The following is a 16,759-nucleotide window of genomic DNA, read 5'->3' on the forward strand; positions in this document are numbered from 1 at the left end:
GACCGTCCAACCCGCCGCGCCAACCGGGGGAGGGTTGCAGCAGGGACGGCGGCCACGACGACGATGACAACGACGACGATGACGACGGCGGCAACTACACGCGGTTCTACAGCCTTCTCGGCATGTAGAACTGCAAGGGCAGCCGCCGGCGAGGAGCGGCGAGGCGAGCGAGACGGCGGGTGGGCCTAGTAGTGTTTTTTTTGTAAAATACTTTAAATATATATGAGCGGGTGTGTTTGTGCCGTGTTTTGGTCGAATTTGGTTTGAAGTCGCCGAAATATGCATGAACTCGCCGTGTTTGCGCCGTTCAAAAAAATCCCGTGGGCGCCGCGACTGGGTGGCATCACGTCCCCAGCACGCGTTTTGCGCCAGTGCGCCCCAGGGGCGATTTTTAACGACTGGAGATGCTCTTAACAACTCGCTCTAGGCTACCGTTTCCCATCTTCTTCCACTCGCGCAAAGTGTCGCGGTCCTTGTGGACAAGTGCCGATGTGAGGAGGGATTTGTTCTTGAAGATCCTCCTATTTCTCGAGCCAAATGCAGTGGGAGGGTGCAAATGATGACTGAATCGATCCCTTTTTTCATCTTGGGAGGGATCGTCTGCTGCCATGAAGACCACCACGGGAGAATGTGATCAATCGAAGAGGGCACGAGGTGGATGATGCCAAGCCAGTGGAGCACACCAAACCAGACTTCGCGGGCGTAAACACACTGAAACAGAGAGCTCCAAGGCCGACCAGGTGAGAGCATGACAAGTTTTTGCCTGCCATAGCCATTTGGTTGACTGGCTTATGGCCGTGCCCAAGCAAAGCCAACGAGGGCATTGGCTAGCTTTTGACCGGTTTTTAGTTTGCCATATAGAGTTTCCAGGAGTTCCCTTCAAAAATCTGCGATCGCTGTACATCAGCCCTTTTTTTATCTAATGAAAAGTTCCTCGTAAAAAAGAAGTTTGGACTTAAACTCTAGCTCCAAACTACAAAGAAGACAAACAATTTTCATCAGTTTTTACTTCTGCTTTGGGAATCAGATTCTCTAGCACCACAGCAAGAAATGCTGAACAGAGTTGTGCCCTGATGAAATCAAAGATGAAAGTGAAATTGCAAGGGTGCCGCACGACTAGACCAAATCCATTTTCAGAGTACATAATCAAGTTTAATTAGGTCATTTACGCTACGGCATGTGATGCATTGTGATGCGGACATAAGTTGAATGTGAGATTCAGTGCCCTCAATTTCAACATGAGAAATGCATCAACTGATCAATAGCAGCTAGAATGCTAGATCCCAGTTGTAACCTAGAATGTATGCAGTTTCACAGGGAATGATTTCTCCTTTCACCAGTTGAGCAATATATACATTTATTCTCCCAAGAGAAAGAGCAACACAAGCAGGCTGCTACAGTACTTATTCGCACACTCCATATATAAAATGATAAAAATCAGATATTCTGTACTGAGAATGGTTTCACCCTTAGGGAATAATCTCCACAAAAGAGAAGATGGGTGAACTAAGGCAATGGGTAATCTAAGTCCATCAATGGAATAACCTCTTGATCTTTCAGATCATCTGTCCATGGCCTGAATTGATCCTCGTGTGCACTATTCTGCAAAAAGAAAGTGTAAACTTCAAAGTTTGCAAATATCTTCATGCTGCCAAGGTACGTATGTGATAGCATATACTCCCTCCGTCCGGAAATACTTGTCTTAGAAATGGTTGTATCTAGACTTATTTTAGTTATAGATACATTCATTTTATCCATTTCCAAGGACAAGTATTTCCGGACGGAGGGAGTACTTCCTCCCTTCCACAAGATAAGGTGTCTGTTTTTTCAGAAGTCAAACTTGTGCATGTTTGACCAAGTTTTAAAAAATATATCAAATTTGTATAGTTAGATACATCATGAAATATGTTTTCGTATCTTATTTATTATGTATTGCTTATTATGTTGATATTTTATTCTACAATCCTGGTCAAACATACATATGTTGACCTTCACGGAAATTTATGCACCTTATATTCTGGGACGGAGGGAGTAGTATAGAACAAGCATGCGATTAAAGATAGTGTATACACTAATGCTGCAACTACAGATTTCGTTATAATTGGTATCAGGCCCCCTAACCTGATCTTGAAATGGCAGTATTTGAGCTGCATGGCAAACTAATAGTCTATCCATGACACATCTCCTTTATATTCTACCAAAAGAATACATGTGCTCCAGCTGTGACAAACTTATTTGTGTATATAAAAACTACTAGTTCATTGTAGGTGACCTAGAAGATTTTAGGTTTGGGCCTTTGGATTTAGATGGAAATGTGAACGTTGCAGACATGACCACAATTAGTGCAAACGTATTATTATAACTTATAAGAGGTAAATTAGTATTAAAGGATACCTGCAACCAGAAGAAAAATCCACGCATCAGAGCTAAACCCTTGGAAAAGCTAGTGTTTGTAACTTGTTCGACAAGATCTGAAGTTAAATAAACGAAGAGTTTTAGTACTATAACCACAACAACTCAGAACTGTTAAAGTTAAAAAAACATCCTTCATCAAACTGTTACAAAGTACTCCCTCCGTCCGAAAAAGCTTGTCCCTCAAATGAATGTATCTAGCACCAAGTTAGTGCTAGATACATCCATATGAGGAACAAGCTTGGGACAAGTTTTTCCGGACGGAGGGAGTAGTAGTTTACATTTAACAAACCCTGGCATCAATATTTCAAATATTCTCGAGGGAAAAATATCAATGTGAATGTGCTAGTTTATACTTAAGTTCACTGCAATACCAAGGACCGTTTAGTGACTTTACAATTGTGCAGTAATATAATCTAGAGAATGAGTGTTTGACTATGGCACATCAACAGTATTAGAATCAAGAACAAACTATGTTCAAACCTTTGATTGCTAGTTGAGCTGCCCATCAAAAGTACAGAGTAGTCCACAACATACTAATACATACATTTACAATGATGCATAGCCTATACTGCTCTGGAATTTCAGCACTGCAGGATAAGTCGTGATATTGAGGATTGTTAAACAACACAGCAGTGTGTCGTCAAGCTCAGTACAGAAATGTCCATGAAGGGTAATAAGTATAGTTCAGCAGAATTTACTTTACCCGGTTGATTTATTACGATAACAATAAGAAACAAATTTCTGAAGGGAAAGATGGCAAAAGGCAGTACTATAAAACAGGTGACACAAAAGATACAGTACTTGTCAGTGTATACCCATGATAACATACCAGGGTAATGATCAAAATATGAATTGCCCATCTCCTCGGTAGGGTAGAATTTTGCATCATTGCGCACCTGTCGCAACTTCACTAAAGGAGTACGAATAGAAGCCATGTCAAACAGCTTAATATATTCTTTGCGGCTAAATGGCTTCTGAAGAGCATCCATCAATCTTCGCTTGAAGTCTGAATCTGGCCTACGGTTGATATGTGGAGGCCATATAACATCTGATCTATGTGACTACAAATTTGTAGGAGGCGAAAGGAGAAGTAAATCACACATGGTAGTTAACATACAGAAAGAAAAAAGACAGCCACTACATACATGTAGTATGTACAGCTTATGAACTTTGGTTGAATCTTTCTAATATTATTATGAAGTTCAAAGATGGTGCTTAATACCAATCAAGAATGTCTCAATTTCAAAATGTAGATTAGCTTAACATTTTTCAAGAAAAAACTTAGATTATCACACTCCTAGACTGTTGTACAGGTAGATAGAGTGAATGACTATTGCGTTATATTAAGTGACTGACAATGAAGAATCAACAAAAATGGCAAAGTAGGGGAGATATATTTTGATCACAACTGCTCGAACAGGATGGTGTGATGTTCCAAAGACACGAATGTTTCTACTTGTTCGGGAAAAATGGTTGATCCGTTTCTTCAGAACTACTGATATCCGAATATATTTTCTAAAACATATATTCCATATTGGCACGTGCTACAGAATTTGGAAAATGGAAACAAGGCACGTGCTACAGAATTACTCGTATGATTTCAAATGTCAATTGACAGTTGACCTATCTACCATACTGGCACTGACCACTTAATTACACACTGATCAGTTCGAGAACAGGCGAACAAGATAAAATTGTTTACACATTGATCAGTTTTAGCATCACAGTAACACATTGATCCATTTCATTATCCAGCAGTAATACACTGATCAGTATTGTCCAATAGTGTGAAAACGTAACAACAATAGGTATCAGAGATAACAGGAAATTCTCACCGAAGCAACGCGAGGCTGAGCATCCTTGCGCCCAATATCTTCCTGACCCTGCATCCTTTGACGAGGGGCTGGATCTGCACGCCAGTCGTAGGCGTTCGGGTCCGGCATAATTACAACCGGTACATCTGAGTCGACCGCCTGCTCCTCTCCCCCCGAGGAAGCAACGGCCGCATCTTTCTCCGATTGCTCCTCGACCCCGCTGCTGCCTCCAGATTGCGCGGCGTCCGGGTCCGGCTCGTAGTCCACAACGACGCCCCCCATCTGGAGCTTCAGGCGGTTATTCACCACGCACGTGTGGTGCAGGAAAATGCGGTAATCCTCGTCAATGTCGACGATGGAGTCGATCCAAGAGGGGGGCGCCTCCACCGACGAGTCCCACTCTTCCGCCCGGCGGTTGGCGCTTGCGCCGCCCGGGGAGGGGTCCGAGACACATTCGCCGTCGGAGATGGCGATGGGGGACTCGTACCTGATGACGGGGGCAGGGGAGGCGCCGCCCGGCGGGAGCTCGAGGACATAGGAGCTGCCTTCGGTGCGAAGGTGGCGGAGGAAGTAGAGGTAGTCGGGGTCGAACTTATCGGCGGAGCAGTCGCCGGCGGCGAAGGGGGAGGGGAGTGAGGGCATCGCGGGGCTTGGGGCTTTGGGCTGGAGGCGACTGTCCGAAGCGGTTGTGTCGCCTTCGCGGCGACTGGCCTGCCTCTCCCACTCGGGCTCTCGGCTCATGGGAATATGACGCGATTCGGTTTTTTTTTAGTAATACTTCTGCCTTTATAATTAACCGACATAAGCTCGGAATGTCATCTGAGATTACACCCAACACAAAGTCTGAGGAAACACCCCCATCAAATCTTACAAAGTTCATCATCCACACATACTCTAGCTAATTTATGCGCAGCAACATTCGAGGAATGTCTAATCCAAGAAATTTTAAACTCGTTTGATTCGTTTTTTCTGTAGTTTGTACATGGTTTTTTTTTCTTTTTTTTATTTGCATGGGTTCTCTTTTTTAGTTGCATGGGTTCTTTTCAAATATCATGTTTCCGGGACCAGCCTTTTTCAAAATTTACCAATTTTGTTTGCGCGGGTGTGAATGCAAATATCAATGGGAATTACATATTACTAAAAAGGATTATTTGACGTCAGATTTTGAGGTTAAAAACGGACACCCTCAACTATATCGGATTCTGATCAAACGCATGGCAATTAATTGCCGCAGCATGGCAATTTTTCTGTTGATTTTTACAATACATGGCAATTTTGACCGTAGAACATGGAAAATCCTTATATTGAAGCATGCCAATTTTATTTTTTTCGCATGGCAAATCTGATCATCGGAATTTTAGCGCTAAAAATCAGATGTTGGATTTTTAATATTTTTGTACTACAAAAATGAGCAATCTGGTCTAAATGTAGATGATATCCCTCCACAAAAGGTATATCCTTTAACGTTGGGGAGAACTTTATATTACTAAGGGATTTTTTTAGATGCCAACTTTTTCCACTTCCCATTTTGCAGCATTCTTGTTTACTAGCACAATGCCTGTGTTTTACTATGGAGAAAATCTTTTAATTGTCATGAGATAGGGGTGGCTAGATCGAGCAACCGTATCACGGGACAAGGGTCGTCCGTGATAAACATGATGGGCTGTTTGAAGGTAGTGTTCTTCAAGACATTAGCTCGATATGGGATATAATCCTGAGTTAATTGATCCCGGTAAATAGTGCTAACATTACATTATTGGCTCATTATAAAAAATTTAAAAGTAGAATACAATAAATAGCATTACAATAAATCTGGAATACGATAGTAGTAAGTGGACCAATCTAGAGTAAAAACACCAACAATCATGGTCCCGATGCGTGATACGACAACATTCGGATGGTGCCGCCCGATGGTGCAGAGGTCGCGTCTTCCACGACTCTGACGGCCATCAAACAAAACACCCACCAGAATACTGTTGACCTGACAATGACAATTTGAAGTTATGCTGCTATGCTATGACGAGTGTGTAATCCATGAGAGGAGAGTCGACAACGATCACTTAACAGGGCACATTAAATGATGAAACCCTTTTATGTGGCTGCAACACACCTGATACAGGACCAACAAAAATGATGGATTGGTAGCTTATATACAAGCTTGTTATGATGAGAATGCTCGTGCTGGAGGATGAAAGAACTTAAACAACAGGTGTGTGCTTGACATGTTTTGTGTTATTTTAAATAATTTGTTGTTCCTTTTTTGATCAAAAGGGGTCCCCGCCCCCTATCTCATTTATTTAGAGACATTAGAACTGAGCACCCTCCTAACCTTCTTAGGCTACTAGCATTCGAAGACCACCGTTTTTATGATCTAACTAATCATGGACGTTTGATCTCCGTTGAGCCTAACCCCTACTGTTCTCATGAAGTAGACATTTTTAGCCGTTTGATTTCATTTGTCAAACGTTTCTAACCATCCAATCTAAAGTTAGCGCCAAGCTAGTCACAAATTGGGCCTAATGTCGCAAAGGGCAGCTACTCCCCGTAGCTATTTTGGACTCCTGTGGTTAACTGGGCTAGTTTTTCTGCTCGGCCCTAGGCAGCAAAAGCCCTCTCATACATTCGCTCCCGTTCGACATAGTAAAGAATCAGCGGGCGCTCCTAACCGGTGCTCTCAATGCATGTTCCTCGTACTGGCGCCCGAAGGCGATGCGACTGGGCGGCCCAACAAAAAATCAATCGATGCAACTAGTTTATGGGTAGCGCGAAAAGCGAAAAAACAACCCAAAAATGGTTCTCCTTGAGGATCAAACTCGCACCGTGATAACAACGAATGAGTATGGCTAACCACATGACCTACAACATGCTACTGACCAATTCCAGGGCGAATTTTTTAAGTACATTTGTAGCCATGCAATTTATTACACATATACATGTCTACTGTAGCACCTTGATTATAAATTATTTGAAAATATTTTGGAAAAATTTCATGAATTACAGAAAAGTTCATTGGTTTTGAAAAAGATTAACCGAATTTTAATTTTGAAAGAAATTCATGATTTTGAGAAAAATTCCATCGATTTTGAAAAAAAATATCCATTTGAAAAATTGTTCACAAATCTTGGGAAAAAATTCACAAATTTGAAAAAAAGTTCATCAAAATTCAAAAAAGGTTCATTGATTTGGAGAAAAGTTCACCGGTTTTGAAAACAACTCATCAATTTTTAAAATAGTTCACAGAATTGGAAAAAGTTCGATGACTTTGAAAAAAGATCATGAATTTTGATAAAAAAGTTTATCGATTTTGAAGAAGTTCACAAAAAGCAAAAAAATCATCAAATTTGAAATAAAGTTCATCAATTTCGGGAAAATGTTCATAGAATTTGAAAGAGTTCATCAAATTTGAAAAAGGTTCATCGATTTAAAAGGAATATTCATCAAATTTGAAAAAAGGTTCATAAAGTTGAAAATAAGTTCATCAATTTTGAACAAGTTCATCTATTTGAAGAAAAACTTTATGAATTTGAGAAAAGAAAGAAAAAAGGACAGTGAAAAAAATAAAAAATAAGAGAATAGAAAGGGAAGAAAGATGAAATAACGGAAAAACATATATGTAATCACACTGAGTGATTTGTCAGGGGGTTATCCCATTGTCCCCTCAACACTTGCGCTGGAGGTTCGGGCCCCAGCTAGAAGCATTTTTTGCACTTCAGGTTAGAAAATAGAAAAAAATGTGAAAAGGGCCGGCCCAACATGAGGATGTGATCGCTCGACATAGGAACGAATTGGAGGCGGCCAAGAGGATGCGTCGTGCGGTCGAAAGGGGACGGATGGGGCGGGCGCTCAATTCAGGCAAAGTGGACGACCTGCGGTGGGATCCAGCCTACGCGTGCCGCTCGCGAGGGAATCCAGCGTGAGGGGATCAAACAGTGGTAGAGTTCGATGCCAACGGTTGTCTGCTTAATCGACCGCTTCGCAAAGGTATGGAAAGGTGAGGGCGCCCCGGCTACCCTAGCCTCGCGCTTATATATCTCCGCGTATCGTTCGTGCATTCTTCAAAGTTTGCCATGTCCCCCAGGTTTGACAGGTTTGAGTGAATTCCAGTTTATGTGTGTTGTTTTCGCTATATTTGCAGAGCTACTTGGGGTTGCACAGAATGTGATGTTGCTAGTTACCTACATATGCTCTGTGTCAATACCCAGGTTCTCCTCTCTTCTTCCTTTGGCAGTAACGCAGTAGCATCCAGGAGCTATGTTTCTCCGATAGTTCGCCCCTTTATCTTCAACTTTGTTGCATATTTCCCTTCCCCACTACAATGCCTTCGCACTCAATATTTGTACTGATGCAGATTTCTGCTCTTAATTTGTTGCAGTTATTGATGCCCAAGTGTTCGGGAATGCTTCAGGCTTGTTTAACAAATTTCTTGAGGTGTCTTTGGATTTTTTTTGTTCCTGAATTCTGAAACCTGGGATCCCAATGGCTGCTAGCGGTTTAGTTAGTGGAATGTCATATTAATTTTCCATATCCAGTGTGTTCATATGATTGCATATTTTCCATGCTTATTTGTTTGTAATTATTCATGACAAGCTACTGCCGGCTATTATTGTTCCTATACATACACATGAGGTTGTTTAGGATGGTAGATCCATATGCGCAAATAAGTATTGTTGTACATGCACGTGTGATGTGTGTTATCTGACCGTGGTGTAGATGCTCAATTCACATAATATTTATGCGTGTAATGAAATCTCTTACCAATTTTTGTACATTGGTCTTTTATTCCAGATGGTTAGTAGCTTTGTAAATTCTACCTTGCAGTTTAATAAAAAATCTACCCTTGCAGCAACTTCAAATATGAACGGGGGCTATTCGATTGTCTTTCTGCATATGGAACATTTTAGTTAATTGATCCCTTTGTTTCATTGCTATTTGGTGCTGTCATGCTCGGCAATGATTTGGATGGTGTCATTATAGCATGTCTGGCTTTTTGCTGTCATTTACATCAAAGTGACGTATTTGAAACTATTTTATTGCAAAAATCTCCTCTTCGACCACTAACCAATATGTACAGTTAGCTCTCATGTTCATCATTTTGCAAAAATCTTACCATTTACATTCAAATAGACGGGCGCAACAATGCGTGGCATCAATGATCAAGTTTTTTTTTATTAAAACGAGGTCACAAAAGCAACATGACTGTTCACAACACTCGAGCTAAGCTTAGAGTAGCTGAGTCAGATCCTCCCAACACATAGGAGGTTTTATGATAGAATTCAAACATAATAAGCAACTCCATTTATGCGACCAGAAAGAAAAAGCAAGACCAGGGCTATCTATTACATTTTTCTTCATCAAGGTATCTTCTTTTTTCACTCAGAATGAGCTCGTGGGATATATCCCTTTTGTGCCCTCGCTCAATCAATGCTTTGTATGTTGGATCTAGATTGGTGTGTGCGGTTTTCGTTCAGACAAGTTGTTTTTGATTCGGGCCACAGTGTGGCGCGGCCCGTTCTTTTTTCTATGAGTTTGGCCTATTGATTTTTTTCATGGGCTCTTTTTTGTTTTGTTTGTCAAATGGGCCTTTATTTTGCGCTTGGACGGTACCTGAGTGGAATGCAGTTATAACTCATCAGATGACGCTCGATTATGGAAGAATCGTCCCCCTTCACAGCTTCTCGGAGAATCTTCAACTCCCATTCGTGGCTATGATTTTCGGATGGGAGTTGAAGATTCTGAAAAAAGCTGGGGAGCGGGCTGATTGTAGGAGAATTGGCCAGAAGAACTTGCCTGATATAGGGGAGAAAGTGCAAGTAGGAGTGTGTTTTGTTCTTTCTTACACAATGCTTTTTCTCATGTGTGTTTGTGACAGTGGAATCTGTAGCAGAGCACATGTCCCCTTTTTCATCATTTTTTGTGCATTTTTTAGTCCACTACTTTTCACTAGATTAACTTTGTTTGGTTTTTCCTATGCTCAAGGTGGATGTATGTAATGTTTTTACAACAACGTGCGACATGTCCATTGTAGTATATATGAATTTCCTTTTTCCTTTTCGTTGTTTTCTTATGCTCAAGGGGAGGTATGCTAAAACTTGAGAGTAAAACTACACCTAAACCGAGCTCTGCCATGTCCCCAACAATTTTGTCCGTCGAATTTCGCATTTAGATCATTTTTGGTCGTCAGATGTTCGTTTCAGTTCCAATTTACCGCGACCTGGTCCGCATGTGTTAATGGGCCGCTATTCTTGTGACCTTTTTCAAGACATGTGGTCAATTGGGCTTTATTGGGCCGCTGTGCAAGCCTAGAATATGTCAAATATTACTTCATAGATTTTTAACAACACATGTCTTGAAAAAAGTCACAAGAATAGCGGCCCATTAAAGCCCAATAAAGCCCAATTGATCACATATCTTGAAAAAAGTCACAAGAATATTTGACATTGTAAAAAAATTGACCACCACTCTATTACTTAGTAATTTTAACAACACATTTATATTCACCTTTCAACATTTTTATTTAAGCACAAATATATGAAAAATTATATTATTCTATCGTAAAAAAATAAACATGTGCGTCAATGCGTGCCATGAAAAATCTAGCGATCTACTACAACAATGGCCGACATGGTCATTTTAGAATATATAGTGCGATTATTTGTTTTCCTTTAACGCTTTTTCTTCTTTCTTTTGCGATTAACGCCTTTTCTTCTTATATTAGCATATGCATCAATAACATCCCACTGATCCCCCTTTTTAAGAATGCACCAACAATGAAAAGGGGAGAATTCATTATTATTTTTGTAGCACCAAAAGTGAAGCATAAGTGAATGCATTTCTTTCAAAATCAACATAAACGGAACTAAAAGAGGCAACCCAGGAATAGACGGTCCTGCGAATCAACCCGTGGTTGAGTTGGTTAGATGGACAGTGGTATCCCCAACCCACCAGGGTTCAAATCTTGGTGCTCGCAGTATTTCTGGATTTATTTCAGGATTTCCGGCGATGCGCTTTCAGTGGGAGGAGACGTTCCCGTCGACGACGAGGCGCCTACGGTGACTTCGTAAATCTCAAGATGATATGGCGGCTCAGTCTTTCGGAGGTGCTCATAGGGTTAGGGTGTGAGTGCGTGTGTTCATAGGGGTGAGTGTATGCGCGTGTATATGAGCGCTTGTGTCTGTACTGATGCTAAAAAAAAGAATAGACGGTCCTTTATTTATTCGACGAGTACCACGTTACTTGCACAGTTGCACTGATCTGGCAACACGAGCTGTGCGCGCGCGGCTCTGCTAGACCACTGGGCAGCTAAGACGGGGCAGCGGCACTGCGCACAACCGCACGGCCCGTGGAGCGGTGGCGCCGTATGCCTCTTCCATGTCAAGGTCCCCCGGCGCCATCCCGCTCGGCAGGCTCCACTCGAAGCCATGCAGCAGCCGCGCCAGCGCCATTTCCACCGCGTGCATTCCGAGCTGCATGGCGGGGCACGACCTCCGCCCCGCGCCGAACGGCAGGAGGTGGAAGTGGCCGCCCCGGTAGTCCGTCTCTGCCTCGTCCCCGCCCGCGTCGAACCGGGACGGCCTGAACGCCCCGGCGTCCTTCCAGGCCTCGGCGTCTCGCCCGATCGCCCACACGTTGATCAGGACGCGGGTGTTCTTGGGGATGCGCCAGCCGGCGACGTCGCAGTCCTCGGCGGCCTCGTGCTGGAGGAGCGGGCCGGGCGGGTGCACGCGGAGGGTCTCCTTCACCGCGCACCTCAGGTAAGGGAGCTCGCCCAGGTCGCCCGCCGCGACCTGGCGGTGCAGCCCAACCACCACGGCCAGCTCGTTCTGCACCCGCTTCATTTCCTCCGGGTCCCTCAGCAGCTCCGACATTAACCACTCAATTATCATCGCTACTGGTCCTGTCCCACCGATCATCACATCCTGCGCGTATTGTGATAAAAAAATATTTAGTTTGTCACAATAGCTATATGTAAGTTTTAATTTGTGGAGTGGTAAATTTCGGCCACTGTTGTACTTTACCATAATGGTGGCCTTGATGTTGTCCCTGGTGAGACGAAGCGTCGACCCATGACCATGAGCACTGGAGTCGGTGCTCACCCTGTCGGCAGACCCGGGCATGTCCACGAGGAAAGCCAGCATGCCGTCCACCATGTCGGCGTCCGCGGCATCGACCGGCTTCGGGTGCGCGAGGTGCTCGTCGATGGCACGGTCGATGAACCGGTCCAGCGCAGCCCGTGCCGCCACCATCCTCCTGTTGATCCCATGCAAATCCAGCCGCGCCACCCATGGCACGTAGTCCGCAAGGGTGGAGTTGGACACCGCGAACAGCTCGGCGAATTCCTGCACTATGGCCACGAACTCGGCAGCGTCCTCACCCTCGTTCCGCATGCCCAGCGCTGCCCGGAGCGTGATGTTCATCGACATGTTGAACACGAGCTCGCCGAGATTGACGACGGAGCCAGTGTACCTGGCAACGTGGCGGATCAGGTCGTTGACCTCGTCGTGGACGGCGGCCCACGACTTGGCCCGACGGTGGCTGAAGAGCTTGTGGACGCACAGCTTCCGCATCTCGCGCCAGAAGGGCCCGTACTGCGCGAACACCATGTCCGCGCGGCCGTAGGTGAGGTAGGCTATGGGCGCGCTGGCGGGGCGGTTGGCGAAGGCGCGGTCGTTCACCTGGAGCACCAGACGGGCCATCTCCGGCGTCGACACGACCACGGTGCTCAGGCGGCCAACGCGGAGGTGAAGGAGACCGCCGTAGCGCGCGGACAGCCGTGCCAGGCCTCGGTGCGTCATGTCTCTCGTGTAGAAGATGTTGCCGACGAACGGCAGCACCCGCGGCCCCGGAGGGAGCGGGAGGGGTCGGAGACCATAACGCCGTGATGAGATAGCGCGATAGAGGATCAGCGCAGTTAGAAGCAGCGCGAGATGAAGCCCGCATTGCGGCCACCAAGTCTCCATTGCCGCGTCGCCTGTACGGCTCCGAGAGTGAGCGAGAGCGAGAGCCGAGAGCGATGTTAATATAACCTGGAACTGATTGCATGTTACGGAGAATGTCGTTGTATAGTATACTACTAGTAGTTTTTTTTTTTGCGAGTGCGTAGGTTAGTAGCAATCATTGTTGTTGTGAGTCATGCAGCACAGTCTTTCAAAAAGAAATTTATCATAATCCGTCGGTGCGCTTCTGTTTTGGCGCATGAAGATGCAACAAAACGGCATCTTTGTACTCCAGTTGTGCAACTTTTCTGTTTCCGTTTTCTTCTGAACTCGCAGCTCGGCAACCCGTAAAAAATCTTCCGTATCTGTTTGCGGACGGGGGACCAATTCATGGATACGGATGTGGGAGGCAGCCATCTGACGATAGCCGCATACATTTTCCCAACAATTCAAACCAACGTTCAAACACGGCCGGATTTCATGCAAATTCGATCAGATTTCATACAAACATGACGAATTTCATATAAACCGGACGCAAACGATTACTTTTTGAAAATATTTTAACTAAAAAGTTAAAACTATGTGCACATACGGTCGCTCGGAGCTCCACTCCCACTACACGGATACAGTGCACTAGTATATGACCGGTCACGGCGGATCCCTTCGTCACCGGACGGCCGGGAGTCCCAGAGGCGTATTCTTCCCCCGTAATCTTCCCTATGTTCGGCTGCACCGCTCATCGGAGTGCGACAGAGAGGGTGCTTCAGGCCAGGGTGGTCTAAGATAAAGAAGAAACCGGGCACGTCACCGGTTGTACAAGCCGGCGACGCGCCGGCGGTGCCCTTCCTGGGACCCAAGTAACGGCGGCCTCCCGTGTTCTACTTTTCCTCGAAGTTGCCAGCAGACGTGGACGCGGAAGCGCTGGCCACCAACTCATCGATCTTCTTCGCGCACCCGTGTTCTTTCTCTGTTTGCATGGCGCAACTACGCGTGCGTCGACGGCGGATGGCACGGTCGTAGGCACTATAGGGGCGGTACGACGCGACGTCGTCCATGCCCGTGCCGTCGTGCTCCCCTCCGTGCCGGCCTGGAGTAACCCGACACTCCTCCACGAGCTGGCTTGGAGCGGCGAGTTGCTGAACCATGTGCCGGATTGTGGCGGCAACTTGCTCCATTGGCCTAGGGGAGGGAGGTGGAGCAGCTAGTTGCCTCGCTCGTATCTGCCGGGCTCGGCGGGCCACCATGCTGGCTTTTATGCTGGAGAACCACTCTTCCTGCCCGTCGGATGCCATCGAAATGGTGAATAAAATGGTGAAGGAGGAGATGGGGAGAGTGGCGGAGGGGTGTGATTCTTTCCCCGCGTGTGCCATCGTTTAAATAGAAGGCGGACGGGCGAAGCTCGGCCGGCGTTGTGTTTAATGTCGTTCCGCTCCTGAACGGACATGTAGCCGGAGTAGGTTTCTCGGCTTCCAAGCAGGGTTAATGGAGGCGTATGAATGAGGCGAGGAGGCGTGTTTAGCCGAGCGTGCAGCGGGCGGCGTCCTCGGTCAGCGCGCCGCTTCAATGCCGGAGGCAGTGAGAGGTCGCGTCCGCCCTGAGCCGTCTTTAATGCGGAGCCGCACGCACTACAACGGCATGAATGCGGGCAGCTGGCGTCAGGCGGGAGCGTGCGCAGGAGGAGGATTTTGGTGGGCCAGGGCGGTCCGGGATTTCGCAAACCTCCCCCATTTTTGTCTCTGATTTGCGGGACAAATCGCATCCGGATCGCCTCGCGGACCGATATAGATCGGCGTTGGATGACTTCTGCGGTCCGAACAACACGATCAGATGATCGCGGGAGGTTTATGGATCCACCTTAAAAATGCCCTTAAAGCATCTTTAGCAGATCCTCAAAAATTGTATACAAGGGATTTTTCTTTTTTGGTTTGATGAATTAAGCTTCATCGAGCAGACCCCATACTTGTAGACTTATAAAAAGTTTTAGCATGGATCTTGTCCCCGCCGCGCGTAGTGCCCCAAAGCTCTGCATCGTGTGATGCACATTTTAGGCTAGGCCGCCAACAGTCGCCCGGGCCATGGCCGACTCCGACGATCCCGCTGCCTCCTCCGCCACAGCCGTCCACCCCTACCGCGGCCTTCGCCAGCGTAACCAACTTCCCCAATCCCGCCTTTGCCTGCATGCCGCCGCCCTAGTTTTGCCCCACCCGTCCAATCATCGTCGCGGCTACGCCGTCGACGAAGAAGCAATAGACAGCCAATCCTCGTGGTGGAGGTGTGAAGCAGCCGGCGCGACGCGACCCGGCGACTAACCCATCTTGGGTGGCCACGAAATCGAAGGTGGCCGCGGTTGCATCGGCCGATTCGCTGTCGCTGGCGGCCTGGCGGCCGCAGCCAGTCAGGGAACCCCTACTCCACCTCCGCCGCCGCCGGCCATGGAGGAAGACATGGTCACTGATACGTCCATTTTGCATCATGCTTTTATATCGATATTTATTGCATTATGGGTTGTTATTACACATTATGTCACAATACTTATGCCTATTATCTCTTATTTTACAAGGTTCCCATAAAGAGGGAGAATGCCGGCAGTTGGGATTCTGGGCTGGAAAAGAAGCAAATATTAGAGACCTATTCTGCACAGCTCCAAAAGTCCCGAAACTTCACGGAAGACGTTTTCAGAATATATAAAAAATACTCAGTGGAAGAAGTTCACCGGGGGGCACACCCTGCCCACGAGGGTGGGGGCGCGCCCTACCCCCCTTGGCGTGCCCCCTACCTCGTGGGCCCCCTGGTGGCCCTCCGACGGCCATCTTCTACTATATGAGGCTTTTCAATGAGAAAAAAAATCATAAGCCATCTTCTCGGACGAAACTCCGCCGCCACGAGGCGGAACCTTGGCGGAACCAATCTAGGGCTCTAGCGGAGCTGTTCTGCCGGGGAAACTTCCCTCCAGGAGGGGGAAATCATCGCCATCGTCATCACCAATGCTCTTCTCATCGGGAGAGGGCAATCTCCATCAACATATTCACAAGCACCATCTCCTCTCAAAACCCTAGTTCATCTCTTGTATCCAATTCCTATCTCCAAGTCCGGGATTGGTACCTGTGGGTTGCTAGTAGTGTTAATTACTCCTTGTAGTTGGTGCTAGTTGGTTTATTTGGTGGGAGATCATATGTTCAGATCCTATATGCATATTAATACCCCTCTGATTATGAACATGAATATGCTTTGTGAGTAGTTACGTTTGTTCCTGAGGACATGGGGGAAGTCTTGCTATTAGTAGTCATGTGAATTTGGTCTCTGTTCGATATTTTGATGAGATGTATGTTGTCTCTCCTCTAGTGGTGTTATGTGAACGTCGACTATTTTGGGCCTAGAGGAAGGCATTGGGAAGTAATAAGTAGATGATGGGTTGCTAGAGTGACAGAAACTTAAACCCTAGTTTATGCGTTGCTTCGTAAGGGGCTGATTTGGATCCATATGTTTCATGCTATGGTTAGGTTTACCTTAATACTTTTGTTGTAGTTGCGGATGCTTGCAATAGAGGTTAATCATAAGTGGGATGCTTGTCCAAGTAAGGACAGTGCCCAAGCACCG

General features: G+C 46.0%; 2 protein-coding genes across 2 annotated transcripts; both read right to left on the reverse strand.

Annotated features, from left to right (window-relative positions):
• Window positions 1-1,309: 1,309 nt before the first annotated feature.
• On the reverse strand, window positions 1,310-4,965 carry LOC123189935 (uncharacterized). The gene is made up of 4 exons (XM_044602459.1): window positions 4,251-4,965; window positions 3,245-3,476; window positions 2,395-2,471; window positions 1,310-1,602 (listed from the first exon to the last, which is right to left on the reverse strand). Exons 1-4 carry the CDS (start codon window positions 4,869-4,871, stop codon window positions 1,507-1,509), a joined length of 1,026 nt encoding a protein of 341 aa, XP_044458394.1. The 5' UTR covers window positions 4,872-4,965; the 3' UTR covers window positions 1,310-1,506.
• Window positions 4,966-11,416: 6,451 nt separating this feature from the next.
• Window positions 11,417-13,197, reverse strand: LOC123185782 (cytochrome P450 84A1). Its single transcript, XM_044597605.1, has 2 exons — window positions 12,245-13,197; window positions 11,417-12,145 (listed from the first exon to the last, which is right to left on the reverse strand). Exons 1-2 carry the CDS (start codon window positions 13,184-13,186, stop codon window positions 11,513-11,515), a joined length of 1,575 nt encoding a protein of 524 aa, XP_044453540.1. The 5' UTR covers window positions 13,187-13,197; the 3' UTR covers window positions 11,417-11,512.
• Between the last annotated feature and the right edge of the window lie 3,562 nt (window positions 13,198-16,759).

The sequence above is a fragment of the Triticum aestivum genome, chromosome 2A (genome assembly GCF_018294505.1).
Source record: "Triticum aestivum cultivar Chinese Spring chromosome 2A, IWGSC CS RefSeq v2.1, whole genome shotgun sequence".
Classification (NCBI taxonomy): Eukaryota; Viridiplantae; Streptophyta; class Magnoliopsida; order Poales; family Poaceae; genus Triticum; species Triticum aestivum.